Below are 24,051 nucleotides of genomic sequence, written 5' to 3'. Positions count from 1 at the left end.
CATCGATATAACGCATAACAGTCGATAATTTATACATCTTTCACAAATGTCTTGCTCTTTTTAATGATGGCATAATGCGGTCACACTGACCAGCAGTCTCGCGCTTAGTCTTGCCCAACAGTGACGCTTGTTGTGGGCACGCTGCGCGTTTTCGATTGATTAAGCGTAATGTTTACATTTAAATAACATTAAACACTCTAGTAATGCCGCTTATTTAACGGTAATTTTTACACAACATTAACATTTATAGTTAATCGAAAATCACTAAGTCTGGTTTTACGTCTGTGTCGGTGTGTTGGTGTAAGGATTATGCGATGCACGTTCATAATTGCGAGTGTGTTTAAAATGAAATATAATGCAAGAGTTTATTAACAAGAAGTGACTAAAACAAGTGCAGGACTATACCAAAAGGTGCGTACAATCGGCAGGTCACAAGAATCAATAGTATTTTCATCCTAAAAACACAGACACAATAACACACGCGCACACACACACGCACACATTCAAATTCAACCCTCTGTTTATTATAATCCCAACAAAAAAAATATAAGAAACCGGATTCAAGTTTAGTTGAGCGGCAACACAAACTCACCAGACGAAAGACAACTAAATTTGTATTTTTTGCTTGACTTAAATCAAATTATCAAAATTGCTCTGTGTGCTTGTGTCTGTTTGCGTGCGCGTGTGTGTACTTGCGTTCAATTACCGTTACAACGCACCTGCCGCTAAGCGTCAAGGTTGTCTATCACTTTCCCTCCACCACCACCGTTACTATCACCAATTTTATTGGAACCAAAAAAAAAAATCACCCAGACAGTCTGGCCACACCACAATATTTGCATCTCCTTTTTGCATTGCCTGCTGCTGTTGCTGCTGCTGCCGCTCTTACAAATTGTTACAAAATTGCTGCGGCTTTAATTTATGCAGCAGCCGCTGCCGTCGCGACAGCTCATCTTTATTTAGCTTTCTTGCTTACTCACTCGCATTCACATTCATTCATTCAGTTTTCTTATGCTTCACTTCAATTCTCAACAATTCTTTGCATGCATCTCGTATCTGGCTTTATTGTATAATTCAATTTAAATTGATTTTCTGCTGCTGCTTTTTATTTTTAAAATCATTCTTCTTTTTGCAACGCTTTGTACTTTCCCTTTGTCTTACGTGCTTTTTACGCATACAAATACATTCCCTTTTCTTTGCTTTCTTTGACCCTTTTTCACACGCTATTGGCAACGCGCCGTCTTCGCTGTCGTCGGCGATCCCAAGCGGCTCTATTAGCAACTGCACATTTATTTGTGCTCTTAAACTCTGTTGCCCATTTTAAATCTTACTTTGGCTAGGCTATTCTTGTTGTTGTTGTTATTGTTATTGCCTTTTGTAGGTTATTCGTTTGATGTTTTTGTAATTTCCGTCCCAATTGGTATAATATAATGGCATAAGTATATAAGCATATGTATGTAAACATATGTATGTAAGCATTTGTATATACACATATTTTAGTTCGCATTGGGCAAAGTAAAAGATAAGTAAATGTATTTTAGCAAACTTCCGTGAGAATTCCTTAAAATGTTATCAGCTGTTGTTGTTGTGACTCGTTTTGATCTTTTTGTAATGGGCATACTAATTGGTATAGAATCATATAGATGTAAGCGTTTGTACATAAACATATCTTGGCATTGGCATAAGTAAATAGGTAAAAAAATATAGTTTTACTTTTACAAACTTCGGTGAAAATTACTTAACATATTAACTATTGTTGTGGCCGTTTGACCTTTTTGTTAAGGGTATACTAATTGGTATATAAACATATGTATATAAACATATGTATATAGGTATATTTATATAAGAAATTTTATATAAGCATATGAATATAAATATATGTATATACACATTTGTATATAAGCATGTGTATATAAACACAAATAGGTTCGCATTGGGCAAAGTAAAAGATAAGTAAATATGTTTTGGCAAAGTAATATTTATTTACATTTACACACTTCGGTGAGAATTACTTAAAATGTTCTCAGCTATTGTTGTTGTGACTGTCTTTGCTGTTTGGCCGTCTGTAAATGTATATTAGCAAAGTAATATTTCCAAATTGTTATCAGCTTCAAGCAATTAGAGCGTTACCGGAAACAAACATTACTCGACGACTTAGTTTGTTTCCACAACTAATTTGAATAGTTTTAATGTATGCAGTAAATGTTATTGACTGCAGTTAAGCCACAAACGCAAATCAAATCGCTGTTCACTTAAATTGTCATTTATACAAAACAATCAATTAAAAGTGATTCAGTGGAGTCTGCTCGGCTAGCGAATACCGTATGCTCGGCTCTAATCTCGATTGTTTTTGCTTCACCTGACTTTATAATTTATAACCTGAATAAAATTAAAAATTCAAACATTTTTCAGAGTGAGTAGAGATAGGAATCCAGTACACCCGAATGGGTCTGTGCTTAATAATAGAGCATCATTTAACAACTTTTGCCAATGACACGCTAAAAATGTTGTAAAAAAGCTTTAAAAACATTATTGTTATTAGCGAACTGTGACTTAACGATTTGGTTACCAACACGCTAATCTAGCGTACAGTAATAATAGTGAAACACGCAAAAATTTTAAATACTTTTTACTGAATTAAATTGTTGGATCAGTATGATAAAATTTAAAATAAAAAAAAGAAAATTTTTTTAGTATATTTCAAATAATAAATGAAAAAAGTTTTGGAAAATAAACCACTTTTTCAATGTGTGAGGAATGAAGAACTTCTTAAAATACTTTCGGGATTTCTTCTTCAGATTAATTAATATATTTTTATTTTTTTTAATTTTATCTTTAGTTATGTTTTCTTAAATTCTTAAATTTAAATTTTAAATTCTTACTCAAGAGACAAGTTGACAAATAGCCAGAATTGGTATCTGCTTTAGCCTGACTGGAAATCTTTCGTATGAAGCTGAAGTCTAATTATCCAAAATGTCCAGCTCATACATTTTTCAGTTTGTCATCAAAAAATTTGTTTTACTGAAAGATAAAGACAAATAGATACGCTGAATAACGGAATTAAGCACAAAATGAAAAGTAATAAATAAATATTTATTCGAGTTTACCTTAAAGCATCCAGCATTATTGTAATAATAATTTATTTTTGCATGAATCAGCAGAAATGTAAAAGAAAATACCCTTTTAATGCTAAGGTAAAAGAAAAAGCTGATAAATATTATTTCCTTACGGCCATTGAGTTTCGCTTTTGGGTGGTATTACACTTATCGCGGCCGGACTGAAGAAGAAGCCAAACCCATTTAGTGGACACAAAGCAGTCCAAAACTTGCAATGCGAACAAAAGTGCAACAGTTAAAATGGCAATATAAAGAACAACAACGATGACAATGACAACGACTGATGGGCAATGTCACCAACAGTCGGAGGAGAAAGAACTTATTATTATCTGTGGTAACTCGACTATCAAATACCCTTACTACATATAGGCGCTTTCCGCATGCCTTTTATCTGTGACTTATCAGGTTCGAAATACCTTTTTAGATAGAAACCTATCCTTTTTAACATAACATAAAATATAAAATGAAAAGATTTTAATACTTTAATTGATTTCATTAGTCAATGATTGGTGTGAATGAGATTTGTTTCATTCTAAAACTAGGTCTCAGCTTGCTTCTAAGCTATAATAACCAATATTGAGGGTATATAAACAATAACAAACCGCAAAAAAGCACCAACAAAGCAACAAAGCAAATAAAACGAGATTTCAATGCAGGAATTTTCATTTCCATTACAAATGCTGTGGTCGATGTTGTTGTTGTTGTTGCTGTTGTTGTTGTCGTTGTTGCTTGGTTGGTTTTTGTCAACTGCTGGCGATGCGGCTACCGGTTGCGGCTATATTGGGGATTGGTATGGGCCATGCCAAAAAGAGAGAGGAGAAGAAGCGGCGGCGGTGCAGGGGGAAATCCCCTCGTTGACTATGGGAACAGAAAGTGGCAAACGCTGCAATTTGACAAACGTTGCACGCACTTCGAGTGCTCGAGTGCCTAACTGACTGACGGTCGACTGACTGGCTCTTTTCTACCGTTACGTTTTAGTTGAGTGCAGCTCAGCTGGTACTTCTGCAACTGGCCCGAAGTGTATTGCCAACTGGGGACGAAACTGTGAAGGGGAACGCTAACGTGAACGGGGACAGTGACCGACTGTCGACTCTCGATTGCCGACTGCAGTGCAATTGACCTGCAAGTCAAGTGAAAAGTCCTGCCACAGCAAAGTTACCCTGTTTATAAATTGACAAAGACTATATTCGCTTTGTATACAGGCCTCACTGGCTCTGGCACGCTAATGATTATTCCACTCTATTTACATGGCAAAGGACATTCTGGTAACACTCTGCGACTCTACAGTCAAATTTACTTATATAGAACATTCATTTGTATAGCAGTTGCTCCACTTCAGTAAAGTCAAGAGGGCATTTGAAAGCCGGCAAAGCGTAAAATGAATCTTTTTTGATTTGATTTCAGCTTTCAAATAATTTAACGAGCATTGGGCAGTCGATTGCAGCCGACTGCAATATTGTTACTTCTTGCATTTCTTATGTGTTTGTGCCGACTTTTGGTACTTGGCCGTCAGCTGCTCAAAAGCCCATTTTTGCACCAAACACTAAAAACAGCTTTTCAAAAGAATGCCGTTTGGAAGGCAGCGACCAATTGCCGGGCATTGATGTGCTCCAGTTGTTGCTCACCAAAAAATCAATTCATCAATTTTTGTAAGGAGCAAATAAAGCAATGTTTGCACTTTTAGATAAATATTTATAGTGGTCCAGCTCATCAAAATGACATTTATTTGAAAAAAAAATAATACAAAAGTAAAAGGAAATATAAAAGAATTAACAGAGCTGCAGTCGGATGTGACCGACTGCGTAATGCCCTTTAACGATCCGGACAGCAATTAGATTTGTGCCTAAATCAATATCTTTACATGGGCCACGTCACATTGGACGTAGCAAATATTGAATTAATAATCTGTGAGGTACTCAACCTCAAAATTTTATTTATTATTAAATAATATTAAATATTTTTTGGTCACTCTAAAGAGGCGGTCAGCAGCAACTTAAATGTGAAATTTAAGGACTTTTCCAGCCGCTACTTGACCCCAAGAGTGGCTAAATGAAAGTGGTCATCAGCTGCTCAGATGTACGACTGCAGTAAAAATAGTTATCCATGTCCCCAATGATTGTAGAAATGTATAGTTGATATATATTATTAGTTGGAAGTGTGCATTCTTGAACATATAAAAGTTATATCAAATAATACTTTTATGAATTTCTAATTATCTTTTAGTGATTTCTTCATCTTGTGTTTGCATGTCACTCCGTCAAAAACTTCAGCGTGCAGGGCACTGAAATGTTCGTCTTTCAGCCATCACCTATTCTACTCGGTTAATGCCACTTGCACTTGGTCGTCATCTTTACGTCGAGTCGCATTTTGCGTGGGCTCAATGGATTTTTCAAGGGCCTGTGCCAATTCCCGGTTGCGGGCGCTTCTCTTGTTGTCTGTTTTGGTTTGTGCTGTAGCTTTTGCAGTTGCTGTTGCTGTTGCTGTTGCTTTTACTTTTGCTTTTACCATCGTCTGCGTTTGCGTCGCCCGCGATCAATAAACGGCGACCTTCTCCACTTGAAAGTTACTTGATTCTTTGTTTCTTAAGCTATCTGGTTGTTTCTGCTTTTAGGGCCACTTGAGTTCTCTCACTCGCGCCCTCGCCTGCCTTGTACCTCGACTTGCGGCCCCTTGCGGCTTTATTTTTTGCAGGCATTCCCTTACAGTTAATTGCTGCACTCAAATGAGCCCAGCTAAGCCCCCTTTTAAGCGAACCTGGTGCACCCTTGAGTCTTGCCAATCTACCAGAAGGCATGTACTCACAGCGCTAAGCAGTTCGCAGATTAATGCCATGGTAAAGATTTCCACGTTGTTGCCGTACGAGTGCTTTACCAAGTTAAATGGCTCACAGGCAGCAAGGTTCAAGAACTTTACAACAGATTTACTGTAGTTTAAGCAAGGGATAAATTTCTCAAATAGAAATTGTTGTTCAATTTGAATCATGCACACAACATTAAGTATAAATTAAGCATAAACTAAGTTGTTTAAGGCATAAATTAGTATAAGATATGCATAATCGTCAAAAAAAAATCAAATAGCAAATAGCATTGCTTATTTTTCCATTGCAGTTTTACAATCAAACACTAGTCTCTGATTCGAACTCGAATCCTTGCTGGTGTGCGTTCTTTTAGACAACTAAACACTTCAAATCAAGACTTCAAAAATTACAGTTGGAAATACACGAAGTCATGCACAAGCAGAATAAAGACAAAATAAACCAATGCATTGCTGCTGTTTAACCGAGTCAGGCGTACGCTGTCGGGCCGCAAGCCGAAAGACGAAAGCAGAGCAGCTGTTGCTCTTGTTGTATTTGTTGTTTTTGGAGCCGAGCCAACGAGTGAAGTTTCGAAGTCGCAGTGGCAGTCGAAATTGTTGGGGTTCGTACATTTGTTCGTGCGCTGCGTTCAGTTGCGTTTTGCGCGGCATTGTTGGTGGTTGTGTGGAGTTGAAGAGCTGCGCAGCTCTCATTAGTCGTTTACAACATACCTTAACCCTTGGACAGGGTGTACAATGACAATTTAGACCGAATTTGGTAGCAAAATAAGTGAATTAACGTTTTGGGCCGTGTATTTAATTATTCGCGTAACAATAAACTCAACGCGCAGTTGCTGGAGCATTAAGTAGCACGAATCTGGTTCCTGCAAAAGCATTTACAGTGCCGCATTGTTCTTTAAATCCAGCCATTCACGGTGCAAATAAGTGTATTTATGTATGTATGTGTGTTAGTCTTGATTTATGTTTGTGTTTTTTTGCCGTCCTTGCCCAGGACTCGGTGGCATGGTATTAAAAGTTGCAGCACAAGTTTTCTGATTTTTCTGAAAGTTGGCTTTTATAACATGTGCATTTAAATATGACAACAATAGGTGTGCAGGGGATGGTTAGCGCCCTCTAGAGAGCGCAGTGGTACATAAATTTTGATCTACAAGCCAGATATGATGTGCTATTCATTTAGCTGCTTCCGTTTCCTTCTCCCAGCAGACACTTTTTTATTTGTTTATTTAATTTCCTTTGCACATTAATTTTTTCCTCCTCAGTTGGTTTCCTTTTCGTTGCAACAGTTTCCTGTAACTGAGCCTTGGTCCTTTATCAAATGACTTTTCTCTTTCCAATTTTAATTCTTTCTTTCCTTAAGCTTATTTTATTTATATTTTATATAAATATTTTTCTGAGAATATCTCACTTGTGCCCACTACTAGTATAATCATGCAGTTATTTTCATTCAGTTATTGAAGAATCTTTTTCTCTTATCTCTTCTATTTGCCTGCCCTCAATCGAGGGCTATCGATTATCCATATCACAATATTTACGTGAACCCCTTAGTATTATTGTTCACACACACACGCTTGCAGCTAATAACTTGTGCCACTAAAATTAGTTGCTAGACTCCCCCACAAGGCGCTCTCGGTGCATGCTGTGTTCCGTTTATTCCATTACTTCATACTACTTGGATTTTGGTGCCCCTTTCACAACTCCCCCGCGTGTTTGGATCGAATGGTTTTTTGTTGCTGGCGTGCTGTCAATATTCCGCCGGCGTCTCATTTTTTATGCCACTAAGGTTGACATTAGAGGTGGGTGCGTGTCGTGAGACAGGAATTACACATTTAAGGTTTCCTATGCGATCATGTTAGGCTTTATTTATTTCCTCGTTTTTTTTATATTATAATCAAAATTATCTAGGTAATAAATAGTCAAAGAGTTAAAGCTTATGATTATTTTCTTGGTATTCGTAGATGCCCATCTCTAATTGAAATATTTTCTTTAGCTTGGGCATTGTCTGACGACTGAGTTTGAGTGGCTGTGGCTGTGGCTGTGGCTGTGGCTGTGCCTGTGCCTGTGTGGCTCTTCAATAGACTTTATTATATGTCATGTCATCATGCAATCATATCGTTTTACCATATAAACTGCGGCGCGCAACACAATCATTATATCAGCTGACAGCTTTGGCTTCAGTTTTTGGTCACGCTCGCGCTATACGCCTTAGCAGCCGACAGCACAACTGTTTCAGCTAGTTTGCTAATGATGCGTATCAAAGGTAAGGGACTGTGCGGGCAACGGGTAGTCATCAGTTGACCAAAAGATTTGGTACTCGTATGTTGATTTGTTTTCATGCAGTATTGGATCTGCTATTGAAACATTTAGCTACAGTTATCTGAATGCTGCTACAGTTAACTGAATGCTGCTACAGTTAATACATACGTCGCCTGTCCCAACTAGTGCAGAACCACAGACCTTGTTTTGGAGCTGATGTCATTCATTTATTCTTTTTAGTCAATGATTAATGAGCGTTCATTGATTTAGTAACTTGCCAACTAATTCGACTACTTGAATATTCAAACTTGTGGGCAACACCAATCGATGTTAGAATTATGAGTAATTCTACCAAGCGCCGCCTTTGAGTACTTTAATCTTAAATTATATTAAATACTCAACGTAATTAGATACCAAAAAATAATGAGGTAACTATCTCAATCAAGTGAAATATTTTCCAGTTCCCACAGTGTTGTGTCTGGTTTACACAAAAACACACACACACACGCACACACACAGACACACGCGCTTGCGTGTATAATTACATGATAAGTAACTGTAAACCTGTTATACATATTTGTACATATGTGTAGAACAACAATGTGTGTGTAGTTTCCCAGCATTTAAACTGCATGAAAATGGGGAAAAATAATAATAATAATACAGCAAAAAATTTCATAATCAATGCAATAAACGGCTCTATTGTTTGTGCTCGTCGCTTTCAGGTCTTTTGTTTTTGTTTGAACGCCGCAAGGAAAAGCGCAAAATAAGAGAAATGAAATAAATAAAGTTCGCGCAATCTAAAATACCCTTACAGTTTGTGGATATATGCAGTGAAGTCAGGAAAAACTCAAACTCTAAACAAAAATCAGAAAGAAATATACATTTTATCAAAACATAAATATAAACTGGAAACTCTTTGTTTTCTGCTAAATGGCTTTAAATTGCGTCATATCTTTTGTAAGGGTATATATATTTATATATATATATAAAATAGGAATAAATTTCTCTTAGCCATTCCTCTGCGTATTTTTTTTTTTACAGAATGAAATAAGGAAGAGAAGAGAGAAAATTCGTCACGCCCCTTTGTAAAGTGGCCCACAATGTAAAGCTCTCACGTTTCAAATATTATGACCAGGCACTTTTGTGCTTTATCAGCGCTTTGCAGCACTCGTTGCTCCGGTTTAAAGCCAACAGATCGACTAAGCATTTAAGTGATTCGACAGCATCTGGAACTTACTATGTTGCTCTTTATTTGTGGGCTAATTCATGGAACATTAACTGTTACTAGATTAAACCTACGAATTTACAAGAAGTTAGCAAAATGAGTTCAGCCATTTGCATACAATGCAGCTTAGTATTAGGCAGTCGGTTCTTAACTGGCTGCCAGTGTTGTAAAGTGTCATTATGCTAATGAATGAAAAAGCAGTTTAAGTAGCTGAAGTAGGACTACAGTTTTCTTTGGCACAAGCAGACTTTAGTTAGTCATAAACTGAAGAGCCTGTAAATTATGTCTCTTACTAGTTCAGAAATTACTTATAAATTAAGGAATTCTTTTTATGGTTTTGAATCAGTTTTCTTTCTTTAATGACTTCACATCTAAATTGATTTAATTATGGTTTAATCATTGAATTCAATTGCGAATTCAGCTCTTGATGTAATGCTCTTTAAAGACCCGTTGACTTTCTATTTAATCAACCTCTGCTTTCTTTGCTTTATTTAGAAAATGCATACAATTAAATGCCGTGAATAATTAATTTATAAATTCGTTGTTTACCATGGAAGTCTTTATGTAAATGTTTGCGAGCCACTTTCACAGGCCATTTTGCAGCCATTAGCAAATGTCAGTGGACAGAACCGGGTGACGGCCGTAACGACTTGAGCAGTGGAACGAGTCGATCTAATGGTTCTGAAAACTAAAGAAAAACAAGACAAGAGCCATTAGGTAATCGTTTTGCCACCCAAGCTCAACCCAAGTACTTTGCCCCTTTCGAAAGTGGGCTAGTGACATCAAATGGCAGAATAACAAATGGCAAATGGCAAACGGCAAAATTAAAAACGCAAATTCATTCTGTGAATTTCGTCAAGAAATTTGATACGTTAATATGACAAGAACATCGTTTCTTTACGGTTCTCAATCTTGTGTAATAAAATATTCACAAACGTGTTATCTACTCCACACACACACACGCACCGTTTTACTGCAACCTAAGCTAAGAACTCTCAAATTTTGTCAACAAGTTTGCATTTGGGATTAGCTTGGGTACAATTTGAACAGCCTTAAAGACGCACGATTGAAAAACTGAAAATCATATTCATAAGTTTCAATTAAGATAACAACTTTGCTGCAACAGCTGCTAAATCTCTTAAATTATGCGCAAGACGAGGCGAAATTGCACAATTGCAAAGTGGAGCTGGAAATATGTTTGATACATATATATGTACGAATCACAGCGCAGCAGTTCTGCTGGCGACGACAGCTGCATCAGATCGAATGAACCAAGAGTTACAGTAACTCTGCATAAACCAATCTGTAGCTGGTCCTTTGCTTGCATAAGGGAAACACAAAGAAATTGGCTTTAATAAAATAATTTGCCGCAGTTTAATTTTTTTCAATTTTTTAATTTAACAAAAACAAAAAGTAAATTATTAAATCACCAAGTCTTATATCAACATTTCTTATTTAATGAAAATGTGCTTAGAAATTTGTATAATAATTATACATTTTTGAAAAGTATAATTGTTGAATACTGTGAAATAATATTCATATACTTTGATACACAATGTTATATTAAAAATTAATTTTTGGGCTTAAGAAACAAACGTCTTACAATTGAAAGAGTCGATTTTGATTATATGTACATATATTTATAATATATAATATATATACTTTGAATGTTGTATTTTACATGTATTTTCAGCTTTTGAGATACATAATCATCTATTAAAATAGATAGTTTAGATAGATATATAATCATCACATTATTGAACCTAGTTCTTATAATCACTGGGCAATAATCTGCTATTGAATGCGAGTTATCTACAATCACATGCAGCGCTCTATCGTACTCATGTCAACTTTTTCCTATGACCATAATTGGATGAACACCTACAAAATTGTCATGTTAAATGCATAATTCAATTGCAGATTCCGGTTAAACTTTTTTCTCGCTGTGCACAGCTTTTTGGTGGGCTAGTTGTATAGCCCTTAAATGTTGTTGTCGTTGCTACTGTTACTGTTGCTTTTGTTGTTGTTGTTGTTGTTGTTCGTATGTCAGAAAGCAATGCTGTAAAATGACTAACTGGTCTGCTCGTCTGTTGTGACTTTATGTTGTTCAATGGCTGTTCTTGCTGTACGCATATTTCGATACATATCTGTATGCACACACATGTATATGCTGGTTTCTTTATGTGTGTGTTGGTGTCTGCAGCTGTATCTGTGTCTGTGCACGTCTAACGGCTTTTGAGGTCCCATGGCAATGTTGCTGTTCCGTTCGCTTAAGTTGCCTTTGGCTCAATTGCAACTGACATCGACATAAAGCAATTTGTGTGTTATTGCTGTTGTAGCTGTAGTTGTTTTTGGCTCACAGTTAAATGTTGGCAGTGGGTGGGCGGTGGAGCGCCAAAGAGTCGGCCGAAATTATCTTTAATGGCCAGCATACATCATATAGAGCATGCGAGCAGTAAGGTTTACTGTTCCAGAAGAGATAAGAAACTCTTTAAATAATATACTTTTATGCTCATATGTTAATTATATATACACAGCTATGATCACAAATATATATACATTCACACACGTACATAAATAAATAAATAGCTAAATTCTAGCTCGTGTTGCTTCTACCTTGTTTGTTGGGTCGTTGGCTATGCTAATGGGTCTTTTCGGTTATGTTTTTTGTAGCGCGCATGTCGTGCCCACACGCTTAACTAAAATAAATCGCCCCTCCTCTTAACCGCTTAGATAGTTGGGAGCGGAAGATACTGACTAACTATCTTGAGCTCTATTACCGGTTCCGCTATGTCTATTCCTATGTCGATTTTCAGTGCTTGGCTGCTTTGTTTAATTAAAATCGTGAACTTTCCGCCGAGTTCCAGATTGCTTTTATGCTGTTGTCACCGGCAGAGCCCTTCGCGCACACACACACAGAATTTGCAGCTTTCGCTACTACGTTTTCCGGCGGAAACTTTTGGGAAATTTCAATTTGGCTTTCATGTGCAGTTGCAATTGATTAATGGCAAAGTGTTGTTATTGTTTACGAAAATTTCTGTTTTTACCAAGTTTCTCTGTTGTCAAACTTACTCTTGTTTTGAGACTTGACTATTTGCGATTTATCTGTTTTAAAACTGTAGCTTGACGTATAAGGAAACTTCAAATATATAACAGAATTACTAGAAACGAATAAATCTAACTATCACTATGTAATATTATTGTTAACCAATTTGTTTATTGTCTCGTATAAGACAGATTGCAAATAAAAAAAGCAATAATAGAAAAAAAACGATGTAAAATATATATATGTATTTTATCGGATTAATTAAAGTTTTTTTTTTCGATGATTACGTGGACTAGTTTAAACATGGTTTGTGTTTTGAATGAATGCCAAAGCAATAACTCCTAGCTTTCTTTTCATGCTAGCCAACGCTTTCAATTTCCTGCTGGCCAAATCCAATTTAATTCAAAATTATTACCAAAAAAATGTAAAAAAAAAACAACGAACAACAAGAGCAAATAACAAACAGTGAACTCTGATAAACAAAGTTAAAAATTGAATTCGAGAGCTCTCACAAACTTTCGGTAAACCCCCAAAAAAAAAAAACAGCTGAAATCAAGAACAAAATTGCAAATTCCTTTTTGTTTTTGTTTTGGTAGTAACAACAAAAGGAAAAATAGAAATCAATGCATTTTGGCAACAAGAACTGCATATGGGAAATCTGAACTGCTATGCGTTGAGTTTGTGGTTGGCAAAACAAAAGAAAAATAAAGGAAAAACTGCAGCTTGCCAGGCGAGAAAAACTTCACGACTTTTGCGTTTTGACTTGGCTTTCATGTTGTTGTCAAGTTGTTGTTGTTATTGTTGTGGGAGCATGCAAAACTGTTTGCAGCACAAAAATAAGAGGAAAAAATGTTTGAAATTTCAATAGCCAACTAGGAAATACCCTGTACCCTGGTTGAATATTGTAAACTGAAATAAAAATTTTCTTCAGCAAATTCTGATTAAAAGAGACTAAAATAAAATACATTAAGAAGAAATGCATTCATACCTCTGTTACATACAATGCCCTCTTGGCATTATATTCCATCTTAATGGTAAAGGGTATTAAAAACGAACCGAAACAATTTTAAGCTGGAATGACTCGCATATTGTGCAGAAGAACGGGCGACAAACTAAACCCGAGCAACGGCAATGGCAACGGACAAACATGTCAGCAAGTCAAAAGGACGTCAAAAGGACCTCAACCGGACGGGTTACTGAAAGCCCCATCCTGTCTGTCCCTCGGCTATGGCCAGAGCAATTTACGATGAAATCAAATTTGGCAAAAAGTTTTTGCTCTCTCAAGCAACTAATAAGTCGGAATGTTCCATCAGGCGATTCGATTTGCAAACTTTCAGACAGACAGTTGATTTAAAAAGAAACTTTCCTTTTTTTAGCTTTATTATTTAGCTATTCAAATTTGAATATTTCTCACAATTATAAAAGTTCTGAATGTTTTTGATTAAGGGACAATGTTTTTTAGATTGACAACTTGTAGTCATAGCTTTAGAAATTTAATTTAAAGTGAACGAAATAAAAACCGTGCTGCTTAACTACTATGAATACACTTGACTGTGATGGTTCAGTTATGTAATGATCTTTATTCGTCTGAGCTAGAGTTTTTATACCCTGGCTCATCTATTTCATTTCATCTTTTAAATCTAACTTATCAAGTGCCGAGTGTGTAAGGCTCAGCGTTGGTATGTCTAATTTTAGAATCTAAGCATGTCATTTGATCTATTCCTAATGCACTCTCTGCACGTGGTTGAGTGCGTAGACTGCATGCTTAGAATTCTTGAATATGCTGTATATTCATGCCTGAACAACTACTGAATGTTTGAATATAAACTATTTAAACAATCATATTGCATGAATATGGAACTGTTAATAGAATAGCTTAAATCTTGTTTTTTTTTTTAAATAAATATTAAATATTGCTTTTCTTTGCGAATCTCATACGTTTCAATAAGCCACACAGCATAATATGCTTTGAGTAATGAAAGTTAATCACGACTCATATTTTTACTATATATTTGTCGTCCACTTTTACTGCTTTTAGTATTACTTTGTTCAAACTGTAATTGGTTCTGTTCTTTTGTTATTTTAGTGAAGCGAGACTATGACTCCGTCTTACTAATAGATGGCAACTAAGAAAGCTAGTGGCTGTATGTAAATTTTTGGGTAAGTAACAGACATACATGTGTCATTATTCATATATGTATACATAATAATTCACAAGAGAACTAAACATATGCAAATTCTTGTCAGATTAGGAGGAATGATTCTGTGCTTTTAAATATATCTTCATATTCCACTTGCCAGAATTTTATATATACCTAAGTTTATAAAAAATTAAAGCTTATATACATGTAGATAAAAAAACACATCAAGCGCATGATTCGAACTCGCAATCAAATAGCGTGTTAACAGAAGAAAAAAAGCAACTCCGCCGCAGCCAGCAGCCAGTCGAACCTACGCCTCATTGGAGGCATGCATGCATGTTAAGTGGTAAATCCATAGCTAAAACGCAGCAGTTGACAATTCAAACACAATTCAGTCACAATTGCGATTCTTTGATTACAAAAAAAGCAATATATAAATGCACATGTGTGGATAAATTAAGCACGCAAAGATGTACAACTGCAGTTTGATAGTTTGTTTATATTGCAACGGTAATAGTTATAAATTAGTTGAAACAAATTTGATGTGCGCGTGCTATAGAAGGACCTACAAATCTCCTAATCTTACAGGCTCTTAGTCAGACAGACGCAAAGTTGAGTCGATTAGCTTGTCATCCTGTTCAAGAACATATATACTTTATTGGGTCTGCCACGCCTCCTTCTGCCTGTTACACAAAATGTTAACAATAACTTGTATACCCTGAATGCTCGTTTTCAATGAGCTGTAGGTATAAAAAATATGTTACAATTAATATTTATTATAGCCTTGTTTTGTAGTAAACACAGAATTCTGTATAAATTGCTTTCAAAACAGGGAATAAAAAATGAAAAAAAAAAACCACTTAAAATGAAAATCCCAGCAAAAGTACTGAAAAGTACCTAATTCAACTATTGCTTGAAAACAGAAAAAACACTCATATAATTTCACAGTTTTGCTCCCAACTTGAGAAAAGTTATGGCAGCGATGCGAATCATATTTTTCAAAGTCAATTGAAAGAGGGACTTCAAAGCCACTTGATAAATGCTTATTTTTCTTTTGTTATATTTTTTGCTGCTTATCAGAGGGTTCTGAACAGAGATGTGACAAGAAAAAGCAAGAAAGAAAAAAAGATCTTCAACTGAAGTGCAGCACGCGCAGTGTTAGTTCCAGTTCCACTTTCAGTTAAGCCCCTTACATCACCTCCACGCTTGCTGCGCTTCTAATGAGCTTAAGCAAGAGTTTTATACTTTTCATACTCGCTCACGAACTAAAATTAAAGGTATATTGAACTTGGAGAGTTACAGTTCTAGACTCATATTTGCCTTCTACTGGAACAATCAAATTCAATTTGAATGAACAAACTAAGCAAATTGAATAACTGATCAGGAAATATCATTCTTTACTTATTCAAACACATCATTATATAATCGGTTAAAAACTTCAATTGTTCAATTTAAAAGGCAAATCGAAATGATTTAGATCATTATCTAATGAACTGTTAAGATTCACTTTGAAAAAATTGATTTTCGTATAATTTATTTTTATTAAACCGTGAACGAGTATTGCGTAGTCGACTGTGCACGACTTCAACATTATTACTTGATTTTTATTCACTCGGCACATTGTGTCATGCAGTTGGTAAAGTGCGCTGGGGAATGAGGGAAGGGTGCAACGTTTAAACTTAACTGCTGAACGTGTCGAGAGGAAAACACACACATTTGCATGTAGCCAGTGACAGGTGCTTTCGGTGGCTGAGCGAGATGCGGGTATTCGCAGAGCAAACGTCACTTAATGGCCGCTGATTAGCATGCGAGGGGCTGGCTCTCTGACTGTCTGTTATTTGTGTGTGCACGTGTGTTTGATGTATGTGCGGCTAATTGAAACATTGGTTAAGGGGGTCCAGGCGCTGCTGCTGACACTAGCACACTTGAATATGCTGTCTGGCGAAGCTTTTCAGTTCAGATTACATTTAATGCAATTCAAATTTAGCTACTATACATTTGCATATCCCTCTCACTACTTCTTTATTAAATTATAATTTGAAAATTGTTTTACATGGCGTATGCGTGATGCATTTCCATGTTCCCATCACACATACGCACGGTGTACCGCCGTACAAGCTGCACATTTTGAGGTCAAACTGGGCAAAAGTTTTCACCAACTTTATGTATATCTGTATGTGTATGTATGTGTGTGTGTGTGTGTGTGTGTGTGTGCGTGCGAATAGTTTTTGATTGAGTTTTGAATATATGTTAGTTCTTCTATTTCTGGTATTTTGGTTCGTTAGGTTCGTCGAGGGCAAAGTAATTTGCCTGCCTTGACTTTTTGACTTCTCCTTTAACTTCGCTGCACTTTCTGTGTGGCAAGAGCATGAATTCTGACATAAGAAACTTTTATTTAATATAGAAAAAAGTTCAAATTGATGTAGAAAATTTAACAGTAATGTCGTCTATGAATTTTTAGAACTATATAATTACAAAGTTCCTCTGTTTGTTGAGGTTCCGTTTCTTGGCCTTTGTGTGTAGTAAGTGCACAGATTTTGGCATACATTGTGATTTGATGTTGCTTCAAACTTTAGTTAATATTTTGCTATTAAAAACCTTCTGAATCAATTACTAAATAAATTTTGCTTTACTGAAATTTCTGTACAGACTGTTATGTTGTACTTTTGTTTTCGATTTTTTTTTTCTTAGGCTTACATCATTTCATACATCAAATAAAGATTTGACGACTGCAAAGAGAACAAGCACATGGTGAAACATATTTCATTAGTATCAGCAGTGCAATTGCAACAATTAAATCGCAGGATAAACTGGTCAGGCAGAATATCCGTCGCTCTCTCTGTGCCTCGATAATCCAAATGTTATTTGCATATTTGATTAAATGTAATTTCTAATAATTAGAGAATTGCTCGCATTTGCTCATATGGCATACAGCAGTTGAAATTTAATCGCTTACAAATTGCTAAATTTACTTATGCCATAAATGCGCAGGTCCTTTTACGCGTCCTACCACGAACTCCTCTGACCAACAACTAATATAAATAGATATATATATATATGCATATATATGTATGTGTTATATATATTCGTCGCAGACATGCGAAACATATTTGGGATGTGCGTTAATTAAATTTTCTCAGGCGCCTCTGACGTCTCCGACTGTCCTGAACCACCCAGCGCCTTAGCCTCGTGCAGCATGAAATATTCAATGCGATGTGAAATATTACAGCACTTGTTCTCGAATTGAGGCAAAGTGGTCTCGATGGCAGGGAATGGGCACATCTTAAATTTATGAACAACAGCAACTGAAATCGAGATGTTGCCCTTGCTTCAGCCGGGGATTATGCAATGATTTTATTGTACTTTGGTTGGACTACAGCGATACATGTCCTGTACTTTAATTAAGAATAGAGTATAGAGCACAGATTATAAGATTAAAGACTATCTCTTTTAAACATAGGCTTTACTCTGACGGTTTTAGAAACATTTATAGAACAATTTAGTTTAAATAAATTTTAGTACATTTACTGACTATTGTTTGTTGTTTGTCACCTACAAAATCCTAAAATCTTTTGAATACTTTTGCATTCATTGCCCATTTGATTAATGATGCTGACGATGCTAATGCTGTTTACCTTTACTATTCTCATTATTGTCATTGCAGATGCTCACAGAAAACCAGCGAGCCATACAAAGGAAAAGCAAAGCCAAGCAATACGACTGCAACGACAACTGAGATAATCTGGACGCCAGATCCCCTTGTGCAAAATGACTTTTAAGCCCTTTCGACGCGGCTCGGCGCGCTGCATTGGCCTCCTGACGGCATCTGTGACCATTTTGCTGTTCCTCTATTACTTCTCCATTGGCCAGCCAAGCCCGGCGCACATCGCAGATGCCAATACGGCGGGCATGAATCGCGCCCATGCGGCGGCGCTTAACAGCTTTAGCATGGAACAGCATCAACAGCTGCAGCAGCCACAACAGCAGCAACAGCCGCAGCAACAGCAACAGTTGCTGCATCAGCAGCAACAAGCCAAAAAAATGTATCCCAGCACGCAGACAGACGAAAATCTGGGCGAGGAGACGCTGCGGAATGTGCATTGGGGCGACAAGTGCTACGTGCTGCTCCAAAGCATAACAAACATAACTGCCTCGGAAGAGCACAGCAGATTTGATTTCCAGGTAAGAATCCACTGCTGGCCTTCATATTAAATTAACGTATATTATCCGCCTTAACATGGCTCAACTGCTTTACTCCTTTACACACAGTTTCTGTTGTTACGGCTGAACCGAGCAGGTCTTTAAAAGGAATTACTGAACGATTTCAGTAAACTGGGAGCGACAGAGTTTAATAGATTCTGAAAGATCTCTTCTGATTTGTACTTTTAATGGTTTCGTTTGCTCGATCCTTAAAACATCTAGATACATGTCTATTTGTTTGTTTCTTAATTGCGTAGCATTGTTACAGAAATCAATTTAAGGCAGTCATAAATATCTTTAGTATTTGAGTATCCATCTTGGAGCTCTTACAAGAACGAAGCTCTAGCAAAATCAACAGCGTTTAATTGGCACAAAAGGCTCAACAAAGGCAGTTAAAGTGAAAGAGCGTTGTGAACCGCCATTCATTTCAGCTAATGAGCAAAACGTTACTAAAATCAAGAATCAGGGTTTATTCCAAACCGACGATAAAAGACATTTACTGATGAAGTTGGCATATTATAACAATCGAAACCATTTTGAAAGATATTTGGACAGTCAAATCTCAATTGGTTTCATATCATGTATCATAAACATGCGATACCGATATCAATCAATATCGATATCGATAGCATTCCATGCAACTTATGACTTATGGTTAGATTCAAAAGACTATTCCGGGGAAATTGATTTAAGTTGATTTAGAAGATAAATACCGATGCGAAGAAGGTGATGAAGGCCGTTCCGGAAAATAAGTTTATTCGAATTATATGGATGTTATAGATATAGAAGAAGAAATAAAGACTTTTAAATTTATAACAGAATTCTGGCAATATTATGGACACGATAGTTCGAATCTATTGAGTCTATAAAGAACAACGCGCTCAGCAGATGTTTATCGACTAAGCAAGTTGAACAAGCAGATGAGGGGCCAATGCAGATTGCCACTCATAAAGAAAGATTGAACTTATCAAATTGAACTAGAACTGTTAATTTCAACTTAAGCATTTTTCCTTTCCTTCCTTTACAGCCCGAGTGGATGCGCTCCAAGGAGTACTGGGATCGCGGCTTTGAGGAGCGTTACGAGGCACAGAAAAAGGATAAACAGCGTCCGCCTTTGAAGGTCATCGTTGTGCCGCATTCCCATAACGATCCTGGCTGGTTGAAGACCTTCTACAACTACTTCCAATCGGACTCGCGCCAGATACTAAATCTGCTGGTGACCAAGATGCAGGAGTATAAGGACATGACCTTCATCTGGTCGGAGATAAGTTTTCTGCAACTCTGGTGGGATCAAGCACATCCCACCAAGCAGCGCGCTCTCAAGCGCCTGGTCAACTCGGGACGCATAGAAATTACCACCGGAGGTTGGGTCATGACGGATGAGGCCAATGTGCACATTTATCCCATGCTCGACCAACTCATCGAGGGCCATCAGTGGCTAAAGAACAATTTGAATGTGACGCCCAAGGTCGGCTGGTCCATCGATCCATTTGGACATGGCAGCACGGTGCCATATCTGCTGTCCGGTGCCCAGTTTGAGGGCGCGATTATACAACGCATCCATTATGCCTGGAAGGAGTGGTTTGCACGTCAGCAAAGTGGGGACTTCATCTGGACACCTTACTGGCGCTCGGCCAATGATCAGGGCAAGCTACTTACCCACAACATGCCCTTCGATATATACTCCATAAAGGGTTCCTGCGGACCGCATCCTTCCATCTGCCTGAACTTTGACTTCCGCAAAATACCCGGAGAGTATACGGAATACTCGCTGAAGGCGCAATATATAACAGATGAGAATCTGGAGGAAAAGGCGGAGCTGCTCCTGGAGCAATATGCACGCACTGCCTCTTTGTTCCCGCACAATGTGGCCCTAATACCCGTCGGTGATGATTTCCGCTACAACAAGGAGCGCGAGGTAGATCAGCAGTATCGCAACTACAAGAAGCTCATCAACCATATCATGGCCAACAAGCGGTTATACAACGTGGATATTAAGTTTGGCACGCCCAGCGATTACTTTGCAGCGATACGGCAGCGCATGGGGACGGAGAAGGCGTTCCCCAGCTTCAAGGGTGATTTCTTTGTCTACTCGGATATCTTCTCAGAGGGCAGACCCGCCTACTGGTCGGGTTACTTTACGACCCGGCCCTATTACAAGCTCTTGAGCTCCGAGTTGGAGCATAATTTGCGCGCAGCCGAGATTCTGTTTACAATTGCTTATAATTCGGCACGGCAATTGCATCATGATGATGCCATCAAGATCTATGAGAAGAACTATGAGCAAATTATACATGCGAGGCGAAATCTTGGCCTCTTCCAGCATCACGACGCCATCACGGGCACCTCCAAGGCGGCGGTGATGCGCGACTACGCGATGCGACTATTTGACAGCACCCAAAACATGGTCAAGATGCAGGAAGCGTGTGTGGAGCTGCTGCTCCAGAATAGCAGCTCACATGAGCACGGCTTTTTGATCAGCGAATTCGAGCGAGATAACTTTAGTAAGCTGCCCAGAAAGATGCCCATCCAACTGATGTATCCAAGTGCCACGGGCAGCGATGAGGCCGGCAGCAGCAGCACGACTAACACAGGCAATGAAATCGATGATGGGGATATGGAATCAGCTGTGCCGCTGGCCAAAAATGCTGAGGCCAGCTTTGTCGTCTTCAATGCGCTCACGCAGAGGCGCATCGAAATTGTGACGTTGCGTGTCCAGCAACCTAATGTGCGCGTCTACAATGAGCGCGGCGTAGAGCTTAAGCACATCCAGATCAATCCCGTTTGGAACATCACGGATGCCTACGAGCAGCAGGGCTTCAATACGATGCCCCAGTCGAACAACGGCGCTCGCATTCGCACCTCTAGGCGCCAATATGAAGTCATGTTTGTGGCCGAGCTTGAGCCGCTCTCGCTGACGACCTATCGCGTCCAGGTGGACGAATTCAACTACAAACGCAACATTGCCACCATCTACTGCGATGACTGCACAGAGAAGGCGAGCGTTGTCGAGCCTGGAAGTACTACGCCGGGCAAGCTCAATATTGTGGAGTTCGACGCAAAAGCCAAGCCAGCCGGTAAGCAAACATACGACTTATTACCAACTAGAGGAGATCCTAAACTCTACTTTACTTGAAACATGGTTCGATTATCTTTAGTTCCCCACTCTCGACTAAAGCAGTCTTAATGTGTTCACAATTCTAATAATTTTTTTATTTTGGAATACCGCCAGGTGACATCCAGCTGGAGAACGCTCACATGCGTTTGCTGTTCGATGAGAAGAGCGGCTTCCTCAAGACAATCACCCGAAAAAATAAGCAACAGCAGCTGCTGCACCCGATGCAGTGCGCCATCAAATTTGCGGCCTACCGCAGTGCGCAATTCCATTCGGGCGCTTATCTATTCAAAACGGATCCCGAGCAGAGCGAAGCCGAAAAGGATGTGCTAGATCAGTACGAGGATGTCCGCATCATAATCACCTCCGGGCCCATTGCCAGCGATGTGACGGTCATCTATGGACCATTTATGGCGCATACTGTGAGAATTTTCAATTCGCGCACTCACCTGGATGCCGCCATATATATCGAAAATGATATCGATTTTGAGCCGCCTCCAAAGAATCGGGAAACGGAGTTGTTTATGCGGCTGGTCACGAACATTGATAATATTGCACCAGCGCCGCTTCAACGCGATCCGCTTAAGGATCCAACGGAGACAAGCATACCCGAATTGCCAGTATTTTATAGTGATCAGAATGGTTTCCAATATCATCAGTAAGTATTACTAGCTATATTTGAGGTTATCCACATAGTAATCTTTGCTTTCTCAACAGACGGATCAAGGTACCTGCAATTGGCATTGAGGGCAACTATTTTCCCATTACCTCGGGCGCATTCATGCAGGATGCACGCTTGCGGCTGACATTGCTCACTACGCATGCGCAGGGCGCAGCCAGCTATGAGCCTGGCCAGTTGGAAGTCATGTTGGATCGTCGCACACTCTATGATGATTATCGCGGTATGGGCGAGGGCGTAGTTGATAGCCGCCTGACGCGTCACAAGTTTTGGCTGCTGGTGGAAGACATGCCGGCTAGTCAACATGTGGATAAACCGCCCAGCTACAAGGTGCTCAGCTTGCAGGCACAACAATTGGCCAACGGACTACGCTACCCGCCAAATCTCTACTTTTTAAGCAACTTCGAACAGCCTCAAGCGGCGCTGCAGCCTCTTGTCCGTCTTCTGCCACATGGAGCGCTACCTTGCGACGTCCATTTGACCACATTGCGCACGCTCTCTGAGCCACAGCTCCAACTGTTTCCGTCCGCGTCAGCATTGATGGTACTGCATCGTCAGGGCTATGACTGCAGCGTCAGCTCACAGCATCTGGACATGAGCAACTTGTGCCCGCTGACAGGCAATGGTCTGGGCGCCGTTCGCTTTGGTGATCTGCATCTGCAAACCATCGAGGCAACCAGCCTGACGGGACTACCCAAAAACTTGCATTCGCAGACATTACGCTCGCTGTCACAGATTACACTCGAGCCTATGGAGCTGCGCACCTTTAATCTCACGTTTCGTGGGGCATTGTAAGCTCCATCAGATATCCAATACCCTAGGCAACGGCAGAGGCCTCAGCAGCAGCAGATCCTCGTGAAGCCTCTATATTCTATCTCATGAGTAACAGAATCGAAAATATTTATTGTATTTATTTGATATTTAGTTAAGATCTTGATTGATTTTTGTAGTTCTTAAGTACGGACAAGTGGACGTCATTAAGCTTTATTTAGCGTACTCTCTTCTCCGCGTCTCACAGATTTCAAAGTACAAAGCCCAGAGCATAGTTATCATATACCAAAACTACCTATGTGAATCTATATCCAATAGACCATTTCACTGCCCATGAGCATTCCGTTGAAGCGATTGAAGCGATACAAGCTATGCAAGCTCCATAAGATTCTACACTGTACGGTCCACATTTAGTGCAATATTTTTTCTAAGCAGAGGAATCCTAATTTCAATCAGTTAATGATTCGTAAAGATGTATCTTCGTTAATTTGACTTGTCTAGCTAAAGACCAACAGATAATATCTTACTCTATATAAACTTTGTTTATCAATTGATTCAATTAGTCAACTTAAATATCATTTATCTAATTTGAGACTAACAGGCAATACCTAAACTGATATTACCTTAAAACTTATAAAAATTTTGTTCTTGTTTTTCATTATTGCCTGTTTGATCTTAGGTAAAATTA

The 24,051-nt window shown here is 38.5% G+C and overlaps 1 protein-coding gene across 2 annotated transcripts; it reads left to right on the top strand.

Moving 5' to 3' along the window:
* The first annotated feature begins 115 nt into the window (after nucleotides 1-115).
* LOC111603433 (alpha-mannosidase 2x) lies at nucleotides 116-23,872 on the top strand. 2 transcript variants are annotated; one of them, XM_030225874.1, is made up of 6 exons: nucleotides 116-411; nucleotides 14,544-14,617; nucleotides 18,263-18,780; nucleotides 19,826-21,875; nucleotides 22,031-22,571; nucleotides 22,631-23,872. In XM_030225874.1, exons 3-6 carry the CDS (start codon nucleotides 18,367-18,369, stop codon nucleotides 23,385-23,387), a joined length of 3,762 nt encoding a protein of 1,253 aa, XP_030081734.1. In that variant the 5' UTR covers nucleotides 116-411; nucleotides 14,544-14,617; nucleotides 18,263-18,366; the 3' UTR covers nucleotides 23,388-23,872. The 2 variants fall into 2 exon arrangements, with proteins under 2 accessions (XP_030081734.1, XP_023176786.2); XM_023321018.2 differs by lacking the exon at nucleotides 116-411 and adding an exon at nucleotides 6,579-6,864.
* Nucleotides 23,873-24,051: the final 179 nt, after the last annotated feature.

This window comes from Drosophila hydei, unplaced genomic scaffold, assembly GCF_003285905.1.
Source record: "Drosophila hydei strain 15085-1641.00,03,60 unplaced genomic scaffold, DhydRS2 tig00008147-arrow-arrow-pilon, whole genome shotgun sequence".
In the NCBI taxonomy this organism is placed as follows: Eukaryota; Metazoa; Arthropoda; class Insecta; order Diptera; family Drosophilidae; genus Drosophila; species Drosophila hydei.
The sequence above is the reverse complement of the archived record's forward strand: the minus strand, read 5'-3'. Positions and strand labels throughout refer to the sequence as shown.

Excerpts from the sequence above, each read along its gene's own strand:
- LOC111603433 (XM_030225874.1), top strand. The coding sequence starts at position 18,367 with ATGACTTTTAAGCCCTTTCGACGCGGCTCGGCGCGCTGCATTGGCCTC. Across the intron at positions 18,781-19,825 it reads ACAGCAGATTTGATTTCCAG|CCCGAGTGGATGCGCTCCAA; the intron begins GTAAGAATCCAC and ends CTTCCTTTACAG. Across the intron at positions 22,572-22,630 it reads AATGGTTTCCAATATCATCA|ACGGATCAAGGTACCTGCAA; the intron begins GTAAGTATTACT and ends CTTTCTCAACAG.